The 15,757-nt window shown below is 37.7% G+C and overlaps 2 protein-coding genes across 2 annotated transcripts; one reads left to right on the top strand and one right to left on the bottom strand.

Moving 5' to 3' along the window:
* The first annotated feature begins 277 nt into the window (after positions 1–277).
* Positions 278–7,019, top strand: LOC147847681 (RAF-like serine/threonine-protein kinase 20). Its single transcript, XM_087338937.1, has 9 exons — positions 278–4,079; positions 4,731–4,829; positions 4,915–5,070; positions 5,175–5,338; positions 5,434–5,581; positions 5,965–6,087; positions 6,191–6,278; positions 6,435–6,602; positions 6,691–7,019. The coding sequence occupies exons 1-8, from the start codon at positions 1,062–1,064 to the stop codon at positions 6,599–6,601; spliced, it is 3,963 nt and encodes a 1,320-aa protein (XP_087195063.1). The 5' UTR covers positions 278–1,061; the 3' UTR covers position 6,602; positions 6,691–7,019.
* Positions 7,020–8,479: 1,460 nt separating this feature from the next.
* On the bottom strand, positions 8,480–13,926 carry LOC147847682 (uncharacterized). The gene is made up of 10 exons (XM_087338938.1): positions 13,608–13,926; positions 12,346–12,460; positions 12,083–12,193; positions 11,441–11,616; positions 10,999–11,343; positions 10,800–10,925; positions 9,942–10,367; positions 9,155–9,476; positions 8,817–8,932; positions 8,480–8,530 (listed from the first exon to the last, which is right to left on the bottom strand). Exons 1-10 carry the CDS (start codon positions 13,851–13,853, stop codon positions 8,507–8,509), a joined length of 2,007 nt encoding a protein of 668 aa, XP_087195064.1. The 5' UTR covers positions 13,854–13,926; the 3' UTR covers positions 8,480–8,506.
* Positions 13,927–15,757: the final 1,831 nt, after the last annotated feature.

The raw sequence follows: 15,757 nt of genomic DNA on the forward strand, positions 1-15,757 counted from the left end.
TGCATGCATGCATGCATGCATGTATGTATGTATGTATATATATGTATACAGTATATGTATGTATATACATATATGTGTACATATGTATATGTAGCATATTTCTTGTCTGTGATTCCCATGGCCACAAGGAATATACCCCCATTCCCTTCCCTTCCTTACCATCCATCTCCCAAATCATGGAATAATAATGTGCAGAAGAGGAAGAGAGAGTCAGTCCACTTGGCATAACAGACAAAGACACAGAGACACACACACACACACACACACACACACACACACACACACACAAGAGGCCCTTTGCTCTGCAATCCCCTGCATATAAGGTATGTGTTTGTTTGTTTGTTTGTTTGAAATCTATCTCTACCTTTCTGCTTCCCACATCACTTGAGTCGTTAGTTAGTTGGAGATTGTCACCATCCTACCAATCTTAACCCTAACCCTAACCCTAACCCTTGCCCTAACCCTTGCCCTAACTCCAACCCCAACCTTAACCCTAACCCTTAATGCTTTAATGCCAATACCTATTTCGAATGTGATTAATGTCCTTCCTTCATTGGCCAAGAAGTTGTGGCTGCGCACCTTTTCTATCAATGCTAGCCCTAACCCGCTGATCCCGATCGCATCATGTTTGTAAAGGTATGATTAATGTGCTATTTTCCACCAAAACAAAAAGTCTTTTTCTTCTTCGGCTTCCTCTTTCCTGAGAAGCTTTAGCTTGTGATCATACCTCTAATCCTTACCCTAACTCAAATCCAAATCCCAATCCCAATACCAACGCCAAGTCTAACCTAACCTTAGCCCTTATCCTAAGCCTAACTCTAAGCTAAGCCTACTCCTGTTTCAAAACCCTAGCACCTTGACATCGCCCCTATTCAAGAGGGAAGGGGGTCATTGTGAACTATGAAACCTTGGATCCATATGAGTATTAATACGCCATGATGTGCTGTGCATCTTGCACAACACCACCCTCAATGGTTGATCTTGGGCATATGGCAAACTTCCATGGATCCTCCATTTACTTCCAAAATTAATGTCTTGCTTCGACTTTGGTCACTCTAGACATGAACCCGATAACTTCTGATTTGTTGGCTCATGTAGAGCCTCGAATGCAACGTACTCACCATAAAAATCATGTTTTCAGTGAAACATTTGGGCATATTGACCCAGCCTTATCAGTCAAGCCATCGAAAGATACCCAAGTTGCACCCAAAATAGGTGAAACTATACCGTCCCTCTTTGGGCAGGGTCTCTCTCCTAGACCTGGAGTTTTTAGCACGAGGTCATGCTTTAAGTTCTTGTGTAGCTTTGGTGGTAGAATCATGATTAGACCTGGAGATGGTATGCTTCGTTACTGTGGAGGAGAAACACGAATTATTGCACTAGATCGGAACCTCAGTTACAGGGAGTTTATTTTGAAAATGGCTGAAATATATTCTACATATACCATTCTTAAGTATCAGTTGCCAGGAGAGGATTTGGACGCTCTTGTATCTGTCTCATCTGATGAGGACTTGCAAAATTTGATCGATGAATATGATAAGCTTGAATCCAATCATAGTATGACACGGCTAAGGTTATTCTTGTTTGATGATCCATCACAATGTGAGATTGTCAATTGTTGTATCACCCTCGGAGCTGTTGAAGATTGCAGCCCAGAAGTGCAGTTTTACGTAGATACAATAAATGGTATCCAAGAAAGAATGTTTGATATGCATCTTGAAGAAGGTATGGACGTTATATCACCTCACCATATTCATGAAAAGAGAACAACAAAGTATGGGCCTTTTTATTCTGCAAATCCATTTGCGAGGGCAGTATCTTCAGCCCCATCATCCCCATTGATTTCTTTGAGGCAAGCATATCATAATCCATGGGGTATTGTGGACACTCCTTTTCAAGCCTCAAAGGAATGGACAAATGCTGTTTCACCTGAAGCAACCCGAGATATTTTTGTGGATACTTCTAGCACCTTAAAGGGTCATCAAAATCAAGTATTTGTAAAAAGTCCTAAGCTACATCAAGCTAGGGATTTTTCAAGTTGGGAGGTTAATTTGAACGCAGATGATCCTGAAATGCGTATGACACAGCAATGTGAATATCATCATGGATCAAGCATTGTTACAGATACGTGGAATGATGTCAAGCATTCATGCAGTAGAATACCCCCTCAATGTCAGCCTAAAAATCACCAATTTAGTCAAGTTTCTGATCAGCTATATAGAGGAGAGGCCATGCAGTATCGTCATCTGGAGATGTATAAACAGGGGCCCATATTTCATCCACCAGATCATGAAGCTGCACTATTTCACTGCCATGAATGTTATGCTCCATTGAAATGGACCCCTGATCTTGATCATCAGATATCGTCATTTCAATGTCCGTCTCCATACTTGAATGTTCATGACTCACATATACAGAGTGTAACAAGTTTCTACGTGGATCCATCCTCATCTCAAGATGTTTGTACAACATGCAACCGTCATCACGAATCTTCGCAGGTACATCGAAGAATCAATGGGTCCACGACAGAATATAAACACAACAGAATCTTATCTCATTTTGGGAATCAAGCTATCAGGAGCAATGGAGGATTATCATTTTCTTCTAGGCTACATGATGGTGTTGATCATCTGTTAGATGATAGTTCATGGCAACAACAGTCAAATAGTGTGAAAGGTTTGGAAGTAGATGAACATGATCGTAAAGTGACACATTTCATTGAGAAGAAGAATGTGCAGTATCATCTAAGTGAGTGTTCAGCAAAAGAACATGCTCCAGATTATGTTCATTATGTTTTATCTGAATTTGCACTACCGCAACATGAAACACAGAAGGAACATTGTAATTTCCCTGACTTTCATGGAAAACAAATCTTGGAACAAAAGAAACATATTCATACAGATTGTGAAGGACATTTTGAAGAGCTTACTGATCAACACCAGAATGTGGAAGTGGAAGTTCGAAACTCTTGCAAGACAAGAAAATCTTCTCATCCTTTGCAGGATCATCAAAGAGATGTAGAGTCTGTACAAAAGGCCAGGAATATTATATCAAATTCCAGAAACTCAAGGGTTCCTGGTACCAATCAAGGAGATCCCTTGGATCATCTGATTCTGGAAAGAGTCACATTTACGTTGGATGATTTACCTAATGTTGGACATGGAATTTCTAGTTTTGGTTCAGATTCAACATCTTTGAGCTCTATCGATCATGCTGTCACTATGTCTGGGACTACTTTTCAAACCCAAGACTTGTTTGATCCTATCGCTTCTGCCAGTAAGGATCGACTGAAAAGGAATGCTGATCATGTTGTTTACCACAAGGAAAATGTGTCTCATTTGCCTGAAAAAATCAATACACCTAAAAATGATTATTTTTGGTTAAGCATGCAGACAGATGAGGATAGTGAGGATGAAGAAATTGATGTCCGCTTGTCTTATTCTACAACTTTTAGGCCCATTAATCTGTTTGAAGACATAGATGAAAAGAGAGCTGAGTGTTTGCCTGTTTCTTCCTCAGCATATAAGGTGTCCGAAATTGGTCGTGGTTGCAGCTCATTAGATGCTAATTCCTCAGGCCGTTTCTATAAAGAAGGCTTCTCGGATTCCATTAAAGGTCAGCACATGATATCACTGTCATGGCCGAGTGGATCGCTCGGTTGGACTAATCGAAATGAATCTTCGATTACTTTTGCATCACCGGTGTTTGATCAGAGTCCAACAAGTAGCATAAACTCTAGGAATTCGTTACTTCAAAATAGTGAAGAAAGTGTTTTTCTGGATAGTGCAAATTGGATCAAGGAAGATATGTCCTTGGGAGAGGAACTCGCAAATGAGAAAGTTTCATCTGTCTTGGAGTTTTCGAATGAAAGGGCAGATGGAAAGATTGCAGAAGGGGAAGAAGATGCTATTGAAAGGCATTGCAACATGATTTTTGAAAAGGGCATAGGATCTGCTTCAAAGGAATCAACCTCACCTCTACATTCATCTAGAGAATGGAATAAGGAAGCAGGAGCAAATGCAAATATATGGGAGAAGTCCATTAGACACGATCAAGTTTCAGGTGGACTATCTTCTGAGGTACGAATTAGTGGAGTTTGTTTTTTGAACTCCGATTTTTATAATTCAATGTAGACTGTTTGTATGTTAGATTCACAACTTTTGTTGTATGCGGTAGCATTTTAGGTCTTAATTTGTGTAGATCATCTGCACCTTATCTTCTTTATAATCTCCAGAGTCTAGATGTCATTCTTTTGCTATTAAATTTAGAATCAATCCCCATATTGTGGGGGAGAAGTACATATGCTTACCGTACATTTAATATCCGTAAAGTCTTTCTTTCATTCTTTCTTCTCACTTTGATTATGCATGCACCCTAGTAGGATGAGCCCTTTTTTGGAAGCTGTCACAATGTGAGTTTCATGGTGAGAGAATTCTACCCACTTGGCAAAGGAAGGGTTAATAAGGGCTCTGTTAGCCTCATACACATGAAGAAAAAGCAACCATTAATGACGATAATATATAACAGGATATTGAGCTCTGTGCTCGTGTAATGAAATTTCTAATGGATGAGACACAGTGAGAAGAGATCTAATGTATTATATTGTGTGCATTGCGTATAATCATCTTTGAACTTTAGGATAGCTTCAATTAAAACTGGAGAGTAAGATTCAAGCTTGTGTTCTGGCTTGCTCATGATATTTTTGTTTTACAACATTTTTTTAAATCCAGGTAAAGGAAAGTGAATCTGACAGTTTTTGCTTCCGAGAACTTAAAAAGAAGTCATCAGTTATTGAAGCTGAAGCAGAGGCTACAGCACGTGGTCTACAGGTTTAAAATTTTCATTGAAAATTTTGTAAATGTAAAATCTTGGAAGCTACAAAGTCTTATCGATTTCCCATTAAATATTGTATAGATTATAAGAAATGTTGATATTGAGGAATTGAGGGAGCTGGGATCAGGGACATATGGAACAGTTTTTTATGGCAAATGGAGAGGCTCGGATGTTGCAATAAAGCGCATCAAATCCAGCTGTTTCATTGGGTGTCGCCCCTCAGTGCAGGAGCGCTTGGTAGATTATTTTTCAAACTAAGTTAATGGTCGATCTTTTAACAACCAGAAAAACTAAGAGAAGTAAGATATCCAACAACTATTGTTTTGTTGTGTTTCAAGTAGATTTCAGACTTCTGGAGTGAAGCTGGCACATTAAGCCAACTTCATCACCCCAATATTGTCGCATTTTATGGAGTAGTGCCTGATGGACCTGATGGTAACCTTGCAACTGTCACGGAATTCATGGTGAATGGTTCTTTGAAACAGGTTCTGATAAAGAAAGATAGGTATATTCTATAGATATGTTTTAACTGAGATTTGCATCAACATTCTTATTGAAACTCTATTCTTATTGAAACTCTATGGGTTGTATATGATATAGAACTATTGATCGCAAAAAACGTCTCTTAATTGCTATGGATACTGCATTTGGAATGGAGTACTTGCACAGCAAGAATGTTGTCCATTTTGACTTAAAGAGTGAAAATCTTCTTGTGAACATGAGAGACTCAAACCGCCCAGTCTGCAAGGTATAACTCAAATGTTTTTTTTTATAATTCTGATGGCTCCATTGGCATTTTAACAGAAAACACCAAACAACCATGCTTTCTGGATATTTACTGGAATACCCCTAAATGTTCAAACTTAACTAGAATACCCAACGTTGTACAATGTTTTCTTCCAAGGAAGGTTCTGAACTAGTAGTCCATTAGATGCTGTTCCATCTCCACTTTTGTTATGAACATGAATAACTCTGATTGGAATTCTCTAAAATTTCCTGAAAAACAATGATCATGTCTTGATCTAGCTTCCAGAGTACTCTAGGATGTTGCAAGGAAGCTAAGGGCATCATGTCCATGATCATTTATGTCTCTTGAGTGTGGAAAATGTATTGTATTGTAATGTGTTCCAGGTTGGAGATTTCGGACTTTCAAAAGTGAAACATCATACGTTGGTTTCCGGTGGTATCAGAGGAACACTTCCTTGGATGGCTCCGGAATTGTTAAGTGAGAAGCATGCCATGGTAACGGAGAAAGTGAGTCAACAACACACATTCTTAAGAGTAAAAATAGATCGGTATGGCATTTTCCTTTTCTTCATCAAGCATTATTTCTCATAAAAGAAACAAATTGCTGCAGATTGATGTCTACTCCTTTGGGATAGTTATGTGGGAGCTCCTTACAGGAGAGGAACCATATGCAAACATGCACTGTGGTACAATTATAGGTATACAAATATGAAATAGCAGTCTTTGAATTCATGATAATTTGGAAATTCCATTCAAAGCTCCAGGGAGATGAATCCTTTGCATACGTCTTAAAATATGTGAGTGGATGATGCTGGAATTGTATATGATGTTTGTTCTGTTGTGTACTATAATAGGTGGCATTGTGAATAATACATTACGTCCATTGATTCCAAACTGGAGTGACCCCAGTTGGAAACAATTGATGGAAAGGTGTTGGGCAGCTGATCCCGCAGATAGACCGAGCTTCGCAACGATTTCTAGTGAATTAAGATCAATTGCTGCCAAAATGGACATAAAGTGATGTATATACTAAATTTTCTATCATCTGGTGCAGTTAAATCTCTATCGGCACATATTTTGTCTTGTAATTGGTTTTTGTATGTACTTTAGTATTACAGAACATTGTTCAAGTGCTGTGTTCGTATATAACAGTACTCGATCTCATGACGTGCTCATTGGGGACATCGACCCTATTTGACAAGCCAGCAAGAGAATGGATCAACCATAAGTTTGTCGAAAAGCGTGACCAACTGTGAAGTTGCCATATACTTGGTGGACATCTCCTTCTAAAAGTTTGCATGCATGGTCCTCCGCCATAAGGAAGTTCATTTGATGGCTTTACCTCGACAACTATCAATCTAAATAAAATGAGAAGAATGTCAATGGATATAATTGATTGAGATCAAGAAACTCATAATGTGATCATTTTGTGCCGAAAATCAATATGTATGTGTGAATCACTTGAAGAACCTAGAAAGGAGCATTCACACCAAGTAAAACTAATGGAATGAGTTCTCACCCCACATCGAATGAAGAGAGTTATATTCTAAATGAGTGAACTTGACACATTACTAACATGCTTCAACATTTTAGAGCATTGATGAAATTCAATAATCACCATGAAATATGTGCAATGTTGAACAATGCTAGTCAAATGTGAGCAATGTTGACTATAAGACAATGGAAAGATATATTAAAGTTTTCTAAGTTTTTAAAGCCTAATCAAGAGATTACATCTCAAAATGATGTCTTATCTTTGGAATAACAAAGTAAAATAAACATAAATGTAAATACAACTGGAGTTAAGATGTGATCTATACATGTATGTCCCTTATTTAACCAACTACATCTATGTCCCTCAAGTCGTAGTTCGCCAAACTTCCACCCAATGCAATGACCAATCAACAAGTAAAAGCACCTATATCAAAGAATCAATCTCCCATTATACATACATGTATATACCTCCCTCACATCAAGGCAGCTTGCCACCTACCTTATCTATTTATTTTCCTCCCACGTACCTCGTTAATGTCATGTCTCTTGTGCATAAATAGGAACCCCAAGCCTTGATTACTAACTTTTTGTGCTTGGCTGTTCTGTTCTCTTGTGATTAAACTTAATCCCCTTTGTCTCAAGCACTGGCTCATTGGCCTCCTCCGTGTAGCCCAAGCCCCTAGTCTCCCTAATGTTGCACAATTGTAAAATGAAAAAGCACCATCCCAAGAAGAAAGGCCCTCAAGACCCTCCTTCATCTAGAGAGGACTTCAAAGGCCTAATGCTCGGCTTACAACTAGGCTATTTTTTATAAATCCTCACGCATCCATGTACTAAGCTTTACATCCAAGAATCTTGCTTTGATTACTTAAATCCACCTTTAGAACAGATTCCACAAACACGAACAAATATCAACATTAATAATTTGTATAAAACACAGTATCATGTGACACCATTAGTAGATCCTTGTGATGCAACAAGAGCTGTCAAAATGATTCAAAATAATATTGCGAACTTAGAAGCCCATATGATGGGCTTCGGCAAATCCGCCAAAACATAGTAAAACATGGATACAAACGAAGCAAGCCATTGCAAGAAAGCTGCTTATGATGTCTCCTTGCAATCATGGGCAATAATAAATCAACTCTTAGCGATATGAAATATACAAATTGGATCATGTTTTTGGCACTCGACCAATACATCATCAAGACAGTCGCTATACGATACAAAAGCCAAGTAGCAGTATTCGCAGCTCGGGGCTATAAAACTCTGAAAGATACCGCATCAAATCCAGGAGTGTGAATACAATTTCACAACTCTCCCAAATTGATAAATATGCATATAGTAGGCTCCTTGTACCTTTTCGTATATATTTTTTATCTTTACAGCATTCTCAAACCAACGAAAACCAACGAGGTTCGTCCATCCTCTCTTAACTGTCCACCATATTGGGTATCTAAAAAACAAATCAATAAATAATTAGAAAGAGAAGCAAAACACAACCAATTACTTGGAGCTTCACAAAAGCAGAAATAAAATTTATGAGATCATAAGTCCACTAAAAGAAATTCTATATATTATAAGAAGTTTATAATTAAAAGAGCAGTATTCTTGTAATTTCTTGAAGTTTTGGGATGTTTCAGTGGTAAAAATACCCAGAAAAGAGCTATAGGTATTTAGTGTTTTGGTCCTAATAAGAAAAGAATACCAAAGCGCACCACCACCGTCATTCCTACAACTACCTTCTGATGGTGAGCTCCTGATTCTATGAAGTCATTCATTACCCCTTTCCCCACCACTCGCTGTAGTTTCCGGCTTCTAACAACCTCTTGGCTGCAATCATTCTGCCATGCCTTTTCTGCAAATACACAAAAAAGAACAGGGGCATTGCATCAATCTTGTTGGTATTTCAAAACCAATGTATTTTTATTTTCTTTCAAAAGGGAAAAAAAGTACATATTATTTACAGATTCTAAAATTTAAAATAGCAGACAAACTAATTTAAAATTTAAAATTTGTTACTTCATGAAGAAAAAGTACTTATACAATACATATACACCATTTAGGATCTTTGTTTAACCTTGTAATCTGTTTCTTCCATTCCTCTTATTCTCCAGCCCCCGCGGTGCATCATCTACAAGAGCTACCTTGACAGCAGTATTTTGTTTCCTTGGTTTTTTACAGAGTTTAGAGTCCAAAGCTCTATTGGGAGCTTTCACATTGCTTTGTCTAGCAGGATCATGGACATTTGTTAGCGTACTTGCAAGCAATGCTTCTCGTCGTCTAGAGGGCATATGACTTAACAACCGCCTAAAGCTTTGTTCAGGAACACTAGATCCTCCATGAGTAGTTGTATCAAATGTCTCTGGATTCCGAATCTTTGAAGACAATCTTTGCTCAACCTACATAGGATGTAGACATTTCTTTTCATGCTTGGAGTTGATACTTGTCTCAATTACAGAATGCAAAGGCTGTATGTAATACAGCACATATATTTTAGCATTGATATGAAATGGAACATTTATATATTGGCATTGATATTAATAACATGGAATCCAGTTGTTAGGCTATATGTGGGTTTCTAAATACATACCAATGTGTACCTGAATAGATACATTTGGAACAAGGATTGTGTACTATTATCTATATGCATGTCTTAATGGTGATAATAAAAAATTTACCCTCCAACTCCACATCAATTTGTATTCATCTACATACATATAATACAGTCCCCTCTATTATATCTCATCAGTGTGACACACATAGTTTGGTTCATAATCACCATACTACTATTGAATCTGATTTGTTTGGCTCTAGTAGCTGCAATTCTCAGATCGACAAGCATCACCAATGTTTCCAGGTAATACCTGCTTTGAGCCACCATCAGGCAGGTTCACCGAACGAGAGTCTTGAGCCTTGGTAATTTCAACTTCATTCACAAGATTCGATGATTCCAACCCATAAAAACAATGATCCAAAGAACCAAGTCCAACAATATCTATCGAAGTTTTGTTATCACTTTCTGATTTTGCTTTCCCCAGAGAATGATCAGCAGCCACATTTTCAGCATTGGTTTCAGGAAGTGGCACTACCTCAGGCTCATGATCCTCAACCGCAGATAATGAGTTTTTCACAATATTGGGGATTCCATGATATGAACCATTAGAGCAGGCTTCTTCACTAATAAAAGCAGCAGCTTGAGGTGGGATCAGTAATTGATCTACACCTTCTCGTATGTAAAATAGCATGTAAGCCTCTTGACGAAGAACAGTTGTCTCACTCACTCTAGTTACCTGCAAGCCAAAGATATTGTCATACAAATGCATTGGCTTGGGTTTAACTGATCAGTCCTCCAGTGATGAGATATACAGATGTGTCACAATGGGGCTTAATGTATCAACCTTAAGTGATTAAGTATATACACATGCATCTGATGTTTAGATTTAGCCTATTATCACTTACATGAATAAATGCAAATGTGAATTGGCAAGATATATTCAAAAAATCCTGATGACAATACAAATAAAACTGCATTTTCAGAGATTAACGATCATGAATACACATAAAAATGCATTGCCAGCCACGGTTGAATGATCAATACCCATGTGAATAAGTAGATAAGTTTATTCCCAGGATTCAATGATAAACAGACATGTGAATAAATACATAGATGCATTGCTAGGTTGTACAACACTGTAATTCATCCAAAGAAAGCAGTGTCATACCACACTATCATTCATCCAATGCCAAATGCCCGGAGAAGTCTGGACATAACAGTAGTAATGACCAGATGTTGTACACCATCCTGAATGCACTAGCACTGCATATAACCTATACTTCCAGTCATGCTCCTGCAAATTAATGAGAAATAGCACTTAGCATGATAATAACTAAAAAAAGAATTAAGAAACTATAGCCACTTACCAAGATTGGTACTCCATTGTCTTTTTTATTGAAAGATGTAAGGTCAAGGGATGTTCCATAACTAATGTTTTTCTCTATCTTGGTGGGGAACATTAATGAAGCTGTCTTGAAACGTTTGAGCTGAATCACCAAGACTTGAGGTGACTTATCAAAACTCAATTGTTTTGATCGGTTCGATTCTTCCTTGCATTTTGAGCAAGAAACTTTGCTGTCCTCTTGCAAGTCTTCCACTGCCATGAAATTGGAGAGAGCTTCTTCTACAGAGTGGCAGCTCTCAACCTCCAGGCTAAGACCCAGAAAAGCCTCAACTGAATCAGAGCTATGGAAGCATGAATTACATCTTACCTAAGCATGAGAAAAGCCCGTTATCATTAGTTCCTTGGTACGCGGTCAATTGATGCAACATCAAGGTGGATATTAACTCATTGATATTATTTGTTACCTGGCTCCTTAACTGTCCAATGAATATATCAGACACAAAGTTAGTATCCTCAGTCATACATTTTGGGGCTGTGCTGCTGCCATTGGACAGGCTGCATTTCTGCAGAACTTCAATGAGAAAGAAGAAGCATTCATGGGCATCCTGTTGCTCTCCTGGAACAAAAGACTTTGATATCTCTAATAATAGTCAAGGATTACCCAAAAAGAAAGACATTGAAATTTTACTACAATTGAGGATCATCCAGAAAACAACTGACTAAATACTTTCACAATTGAGTAGATCAAAATGGATATGATACTAGATATTCTCATCTATAGGCAGATAAATAGATCTAACTGAGCAATTTCTCTTGAACTTTAATGAAAATGACCAAGTGCTATCCTGCTCTATGGGAAATCAATAACTTCAGCTTGATACCACTAAATACAGTTGAGAATCACCAAACAAAGAAACTAGATATCTTCACAATTGAGTATCACCCGAGAGAGACATTGGTTATTCTGTATTTGACAAAAATATATTATACATTTCTACAGTTGAGAATTGCTCAAAAAAGATGAGTCATCTAAAAGGGAAAAAAGAGGACTAAATGATCCCATTCAGCAGTTGAGGACAAGTACAAATAGATCTCTGAGAGGATACGGGTAAGATTATTCGCAAGGAATGAAGGAGATATAGTCCCCCCCAATGTAGACAAAACAGTCTTGATGTGAGCCTCCATAGCACACATTCCACAAAATCCTCTTCTCTGACCTAAAATCCAATAAAAAACAAAATGAAATCTCCTCGCATACATCTAGTTCGGGAGAGTTAAAAAGCATAGAAAATTTGTATTCTATAATAATACATGCGATATCAAAAGCAACATAAGGGAGTCGATATTATTGAAAGATGAAGCTACTTACAGGATACATTATGCTCATTCCTCAGCATTGTGTTGGCTAGAGGGGCTGTATATGTTAGACATTGAAGAACGGCATTCAAGAAACAAGTGTTGCCCAAGTTTATGAGCCCTGCATACTGTATATATAGGTCAAGAAAGAGAAGATGGATGGATCAATGTTATAGTAAATGTATGCATGCATTGCATATCTTCAGTATTATGATTTTGCAATCCCCAAGAAAACTAGAAAATGAAGTAAAACTTCAGGATCTCAAGTAAAGCAGATAAGACATGAATGTGTTTACCAGCAATCCCTCATGAAATTTCTCATCTGTGATTCTTAACAGGACCAGATAAAACTGATTTTTGTCCTGAGAACCTCCAAATAAAATGAATTCAAAAAATTTCCTGAGACATGAATTCATCATGATCCATACTCAAACCAGGAAAATATATACACATTAAAACTCTACAGCATCCCTCAGATAGAATATTTAAGCAATGCCTTTATTAAAAAAAATGAAAAATATATACATTAATCATTGATACATGTAAAATTCTTCATAATTGGTAATAAAACCAGGTAAAGCATGCAAAAAAAAAAATTTACATGTTATGACCCATCATATGCAATGGAAAAAATACCTCAAACAGCATGAACCACCATTACCATTATCATAATGTGATATATATATGTGTGTGTGTGTGTGTGTGTGAAAGGCAGAAACCCTACCATTCGATAAAAGAAAGAAAATTTCAAACTACACAAAACGTGAAAAATCTTTAAACTTTCTATGAGAATCAATTGGGCTCACCATCACATATACTATGTAAACACCGGAACCAGGACCAAAAGAAGAAATATAAATTTTCCATATGACAATAGGAGACACAAAGTATGCCATAGAAGATAATAAGAGACTCTGATGAAATTCTGACTCCACAAAAGAAACCTATAACCCCATAAAAATTACATAAAATCCACATATGAAACAACAAAACCTTAAAATACGAGGATATTCCACAAATAAACCCATACAAAAACACTAGGAACCCCTAATAATCCACATAAGAGACCCTGATATTCTATATAAAAGTAACAAAAAATCCTAAACATCCAAATAAGTAAATCTAGTTTTTCAGATAAAAACGCAGATCATTTTATACAAAAAAAAAGATAGCCCTAATATTTCACATGCAATTATCTCAGTTTTCGTAAAAACCGATAACTCTAACATTTCACATAGCAAAACACTTTGAGATTCAAAGGAAGAGAAAAAAAACCTTGTGATCTGATTCGTTCTCTTCGAAAGACTCCTCAAGCTCTCCATTAGAACAAGGGTTGAACTCTGTCCACCCATCTGTAACAGAATCCACGCAGTGTGAAAGATCACCGCCCGAACAAAACCTATTGTTATCACCCCATGGTCTCCATGAAGAAACATATCTATCGGGTGGTGATGAAGAAGAGCAGGGAAAATCGTCCCAGCCCAAATTGGCCTCCTCTTTTGTGTCCATATGATTCTCCATAGAATCCCTGTCTTCTGACGCTTTTAATCTGTTGCTTCTAAGCTTGTAGAGCCTTTACTTTGAAATTAAAACTAAAACCCTAATTTCAAAATTCCAGGATATTCTGCTTTTTGCCAAATGGAGCCCCTAAAAAAACTGAATCTTAATTTCATGCCAAAGAAAGAAAAAGAAAAAAATGAAACCGTAAAAAAAAAAAGGTTTGTTTGAGAGCTCGACGAAATCCTAATTCCTGCCAAAAATATTGCTAGAAAGGCCTAAGTAATGACTACAAACCCAGCTGTGATAACAGAGGAGAAGACTCAAAAAATAAAAATTGTGACACTAAAGCTCTAACCTTTCTTAAGAGGCAAAATGAGAAACCCTAACCAAGAAATAGATCTGAAGCAGGGAGATTGGGGACACAGAGAAAGAGAGAGAGAGAGACAGCAGCAAATGGCGAGAGAGGAAGGATTAGAAATCGCCCAACAAAAAAAAGGATGAAGAAGGTGTTGTAGATAGAATGGCAGGGCGGGCAGACATAGAGATATGTATGTATGGAAAGATTTGTGGAGGGAAAAATAAAATCAAACCCTGAATTTCATTACATACATATTTGTACTGTATAGTATATACATATGTATATTCTTCTTATTGTTATCGATACTAAACCATTTTTAAACGGTTCAGCGGTTCGGTTCGGTTCGGTCTGGGCTTGAGCTTCCTTAACCGATTTGAACTCCGTTTGGGATGGCTCGAGCCGATTTCGGCCAAACCAGTTTTGTCTTAATCGGCTTCGCTAAACTAGTTTTGGCTTAACCGACTTGGCCAAACTGGTTATAGCCTTAACCAGTTTAGGAACCGGTTTGGTTCAAGTTTGGAAATTCGCAAACCGGTTAAGCCAAACTCGAACCGTTGTTGAATCCCTACACACCACCCACCTCAATGATGGTCATCGCTTGTCTACATGCTCTAAGCCTTATGCATGACGGGTTGCTCACTTCGATACTGCCCTTATCTATTGTCTTCATGCTTCTAGTCACTTGGTCCGTGGACTCATGAGGGTTCCCAAGCTTTGTAGCTTGGGGATCAACAATAATATGCATGTATAGTAGTGCACGTACATGGTTCGGTTCACCCATATGCTCATATGCTCTCATGCACAACAAAGTCACTAGATTCTTCTTCTTCTTATCGGTAGCCACTATCCTTGCATTCACTTTGTTGGCGAAAGGTGATGCAACTTGGGATCCTGACTTATGGATACCATAATGATTGTTCTATATGAATACAAAGTTTGCAACATTCTACCCATGCCAAATTTGTGTTGGGACCATGGAAATAATAGATGGCTACCCCACCAATATAGTAGGAAGATTCATATCAAAATGTCTCCATGATTCATGGGATATGGAGAAGTTACCACAGCTCCCTTCCAAGGGAAATTCAGTCCCAATCATTAATACCTAATTGTGTTCCATTCTTCAATGGTGTTCTACCTACTAGTGCACTACATAAACCAGGGCACTCGATCCTTGCAGGCATTAACACGAATTCTTAGGGAAGTTTTAAATCAAGCAAAATTATAGGTGCAATTATGCCAATTATTCATACCTTCTCCACATAAATAAATGGAACAAAAGGATGGTCTTTCACATTACTCATAGTAGACTAAAAGTACAAATGCAAGAACTTATCAATATATGTAGACTACCCAAAATAGCAAGACCTAATGGACTCCCCACAATAAGACCCAATGCGTGGTTTGACTCACATCACCATGATCCCTACAAACCGATCTAAATAAGAAGTACGTACCTTACACCTTTCAACCAATAGGGTCAACAACAAAATAGATGAGCGAATCACTTTACTCTTTTTCTTAGGCTAATCTCGCAAAACCACCTAGAGTTTTAGGACCATTAGCT

The sequence above is a fragment of the Azolla caroliniana genome, unplaced genomic scaffold (genome assembly GCF_043228905.1).
Source record: "Azolla caroliniana isolate FFs.n. ecotype wild unplaced genomic scaffold, voAzoCaro1.0.p SCAF_758, whole genome shotgun sequence".
NCBI lineage: Eukaryota > Viridiplantae > Streptophyta > Polypodiopsida > Salviniales > Salviniaceae > Azolla > Azolla caroliniana.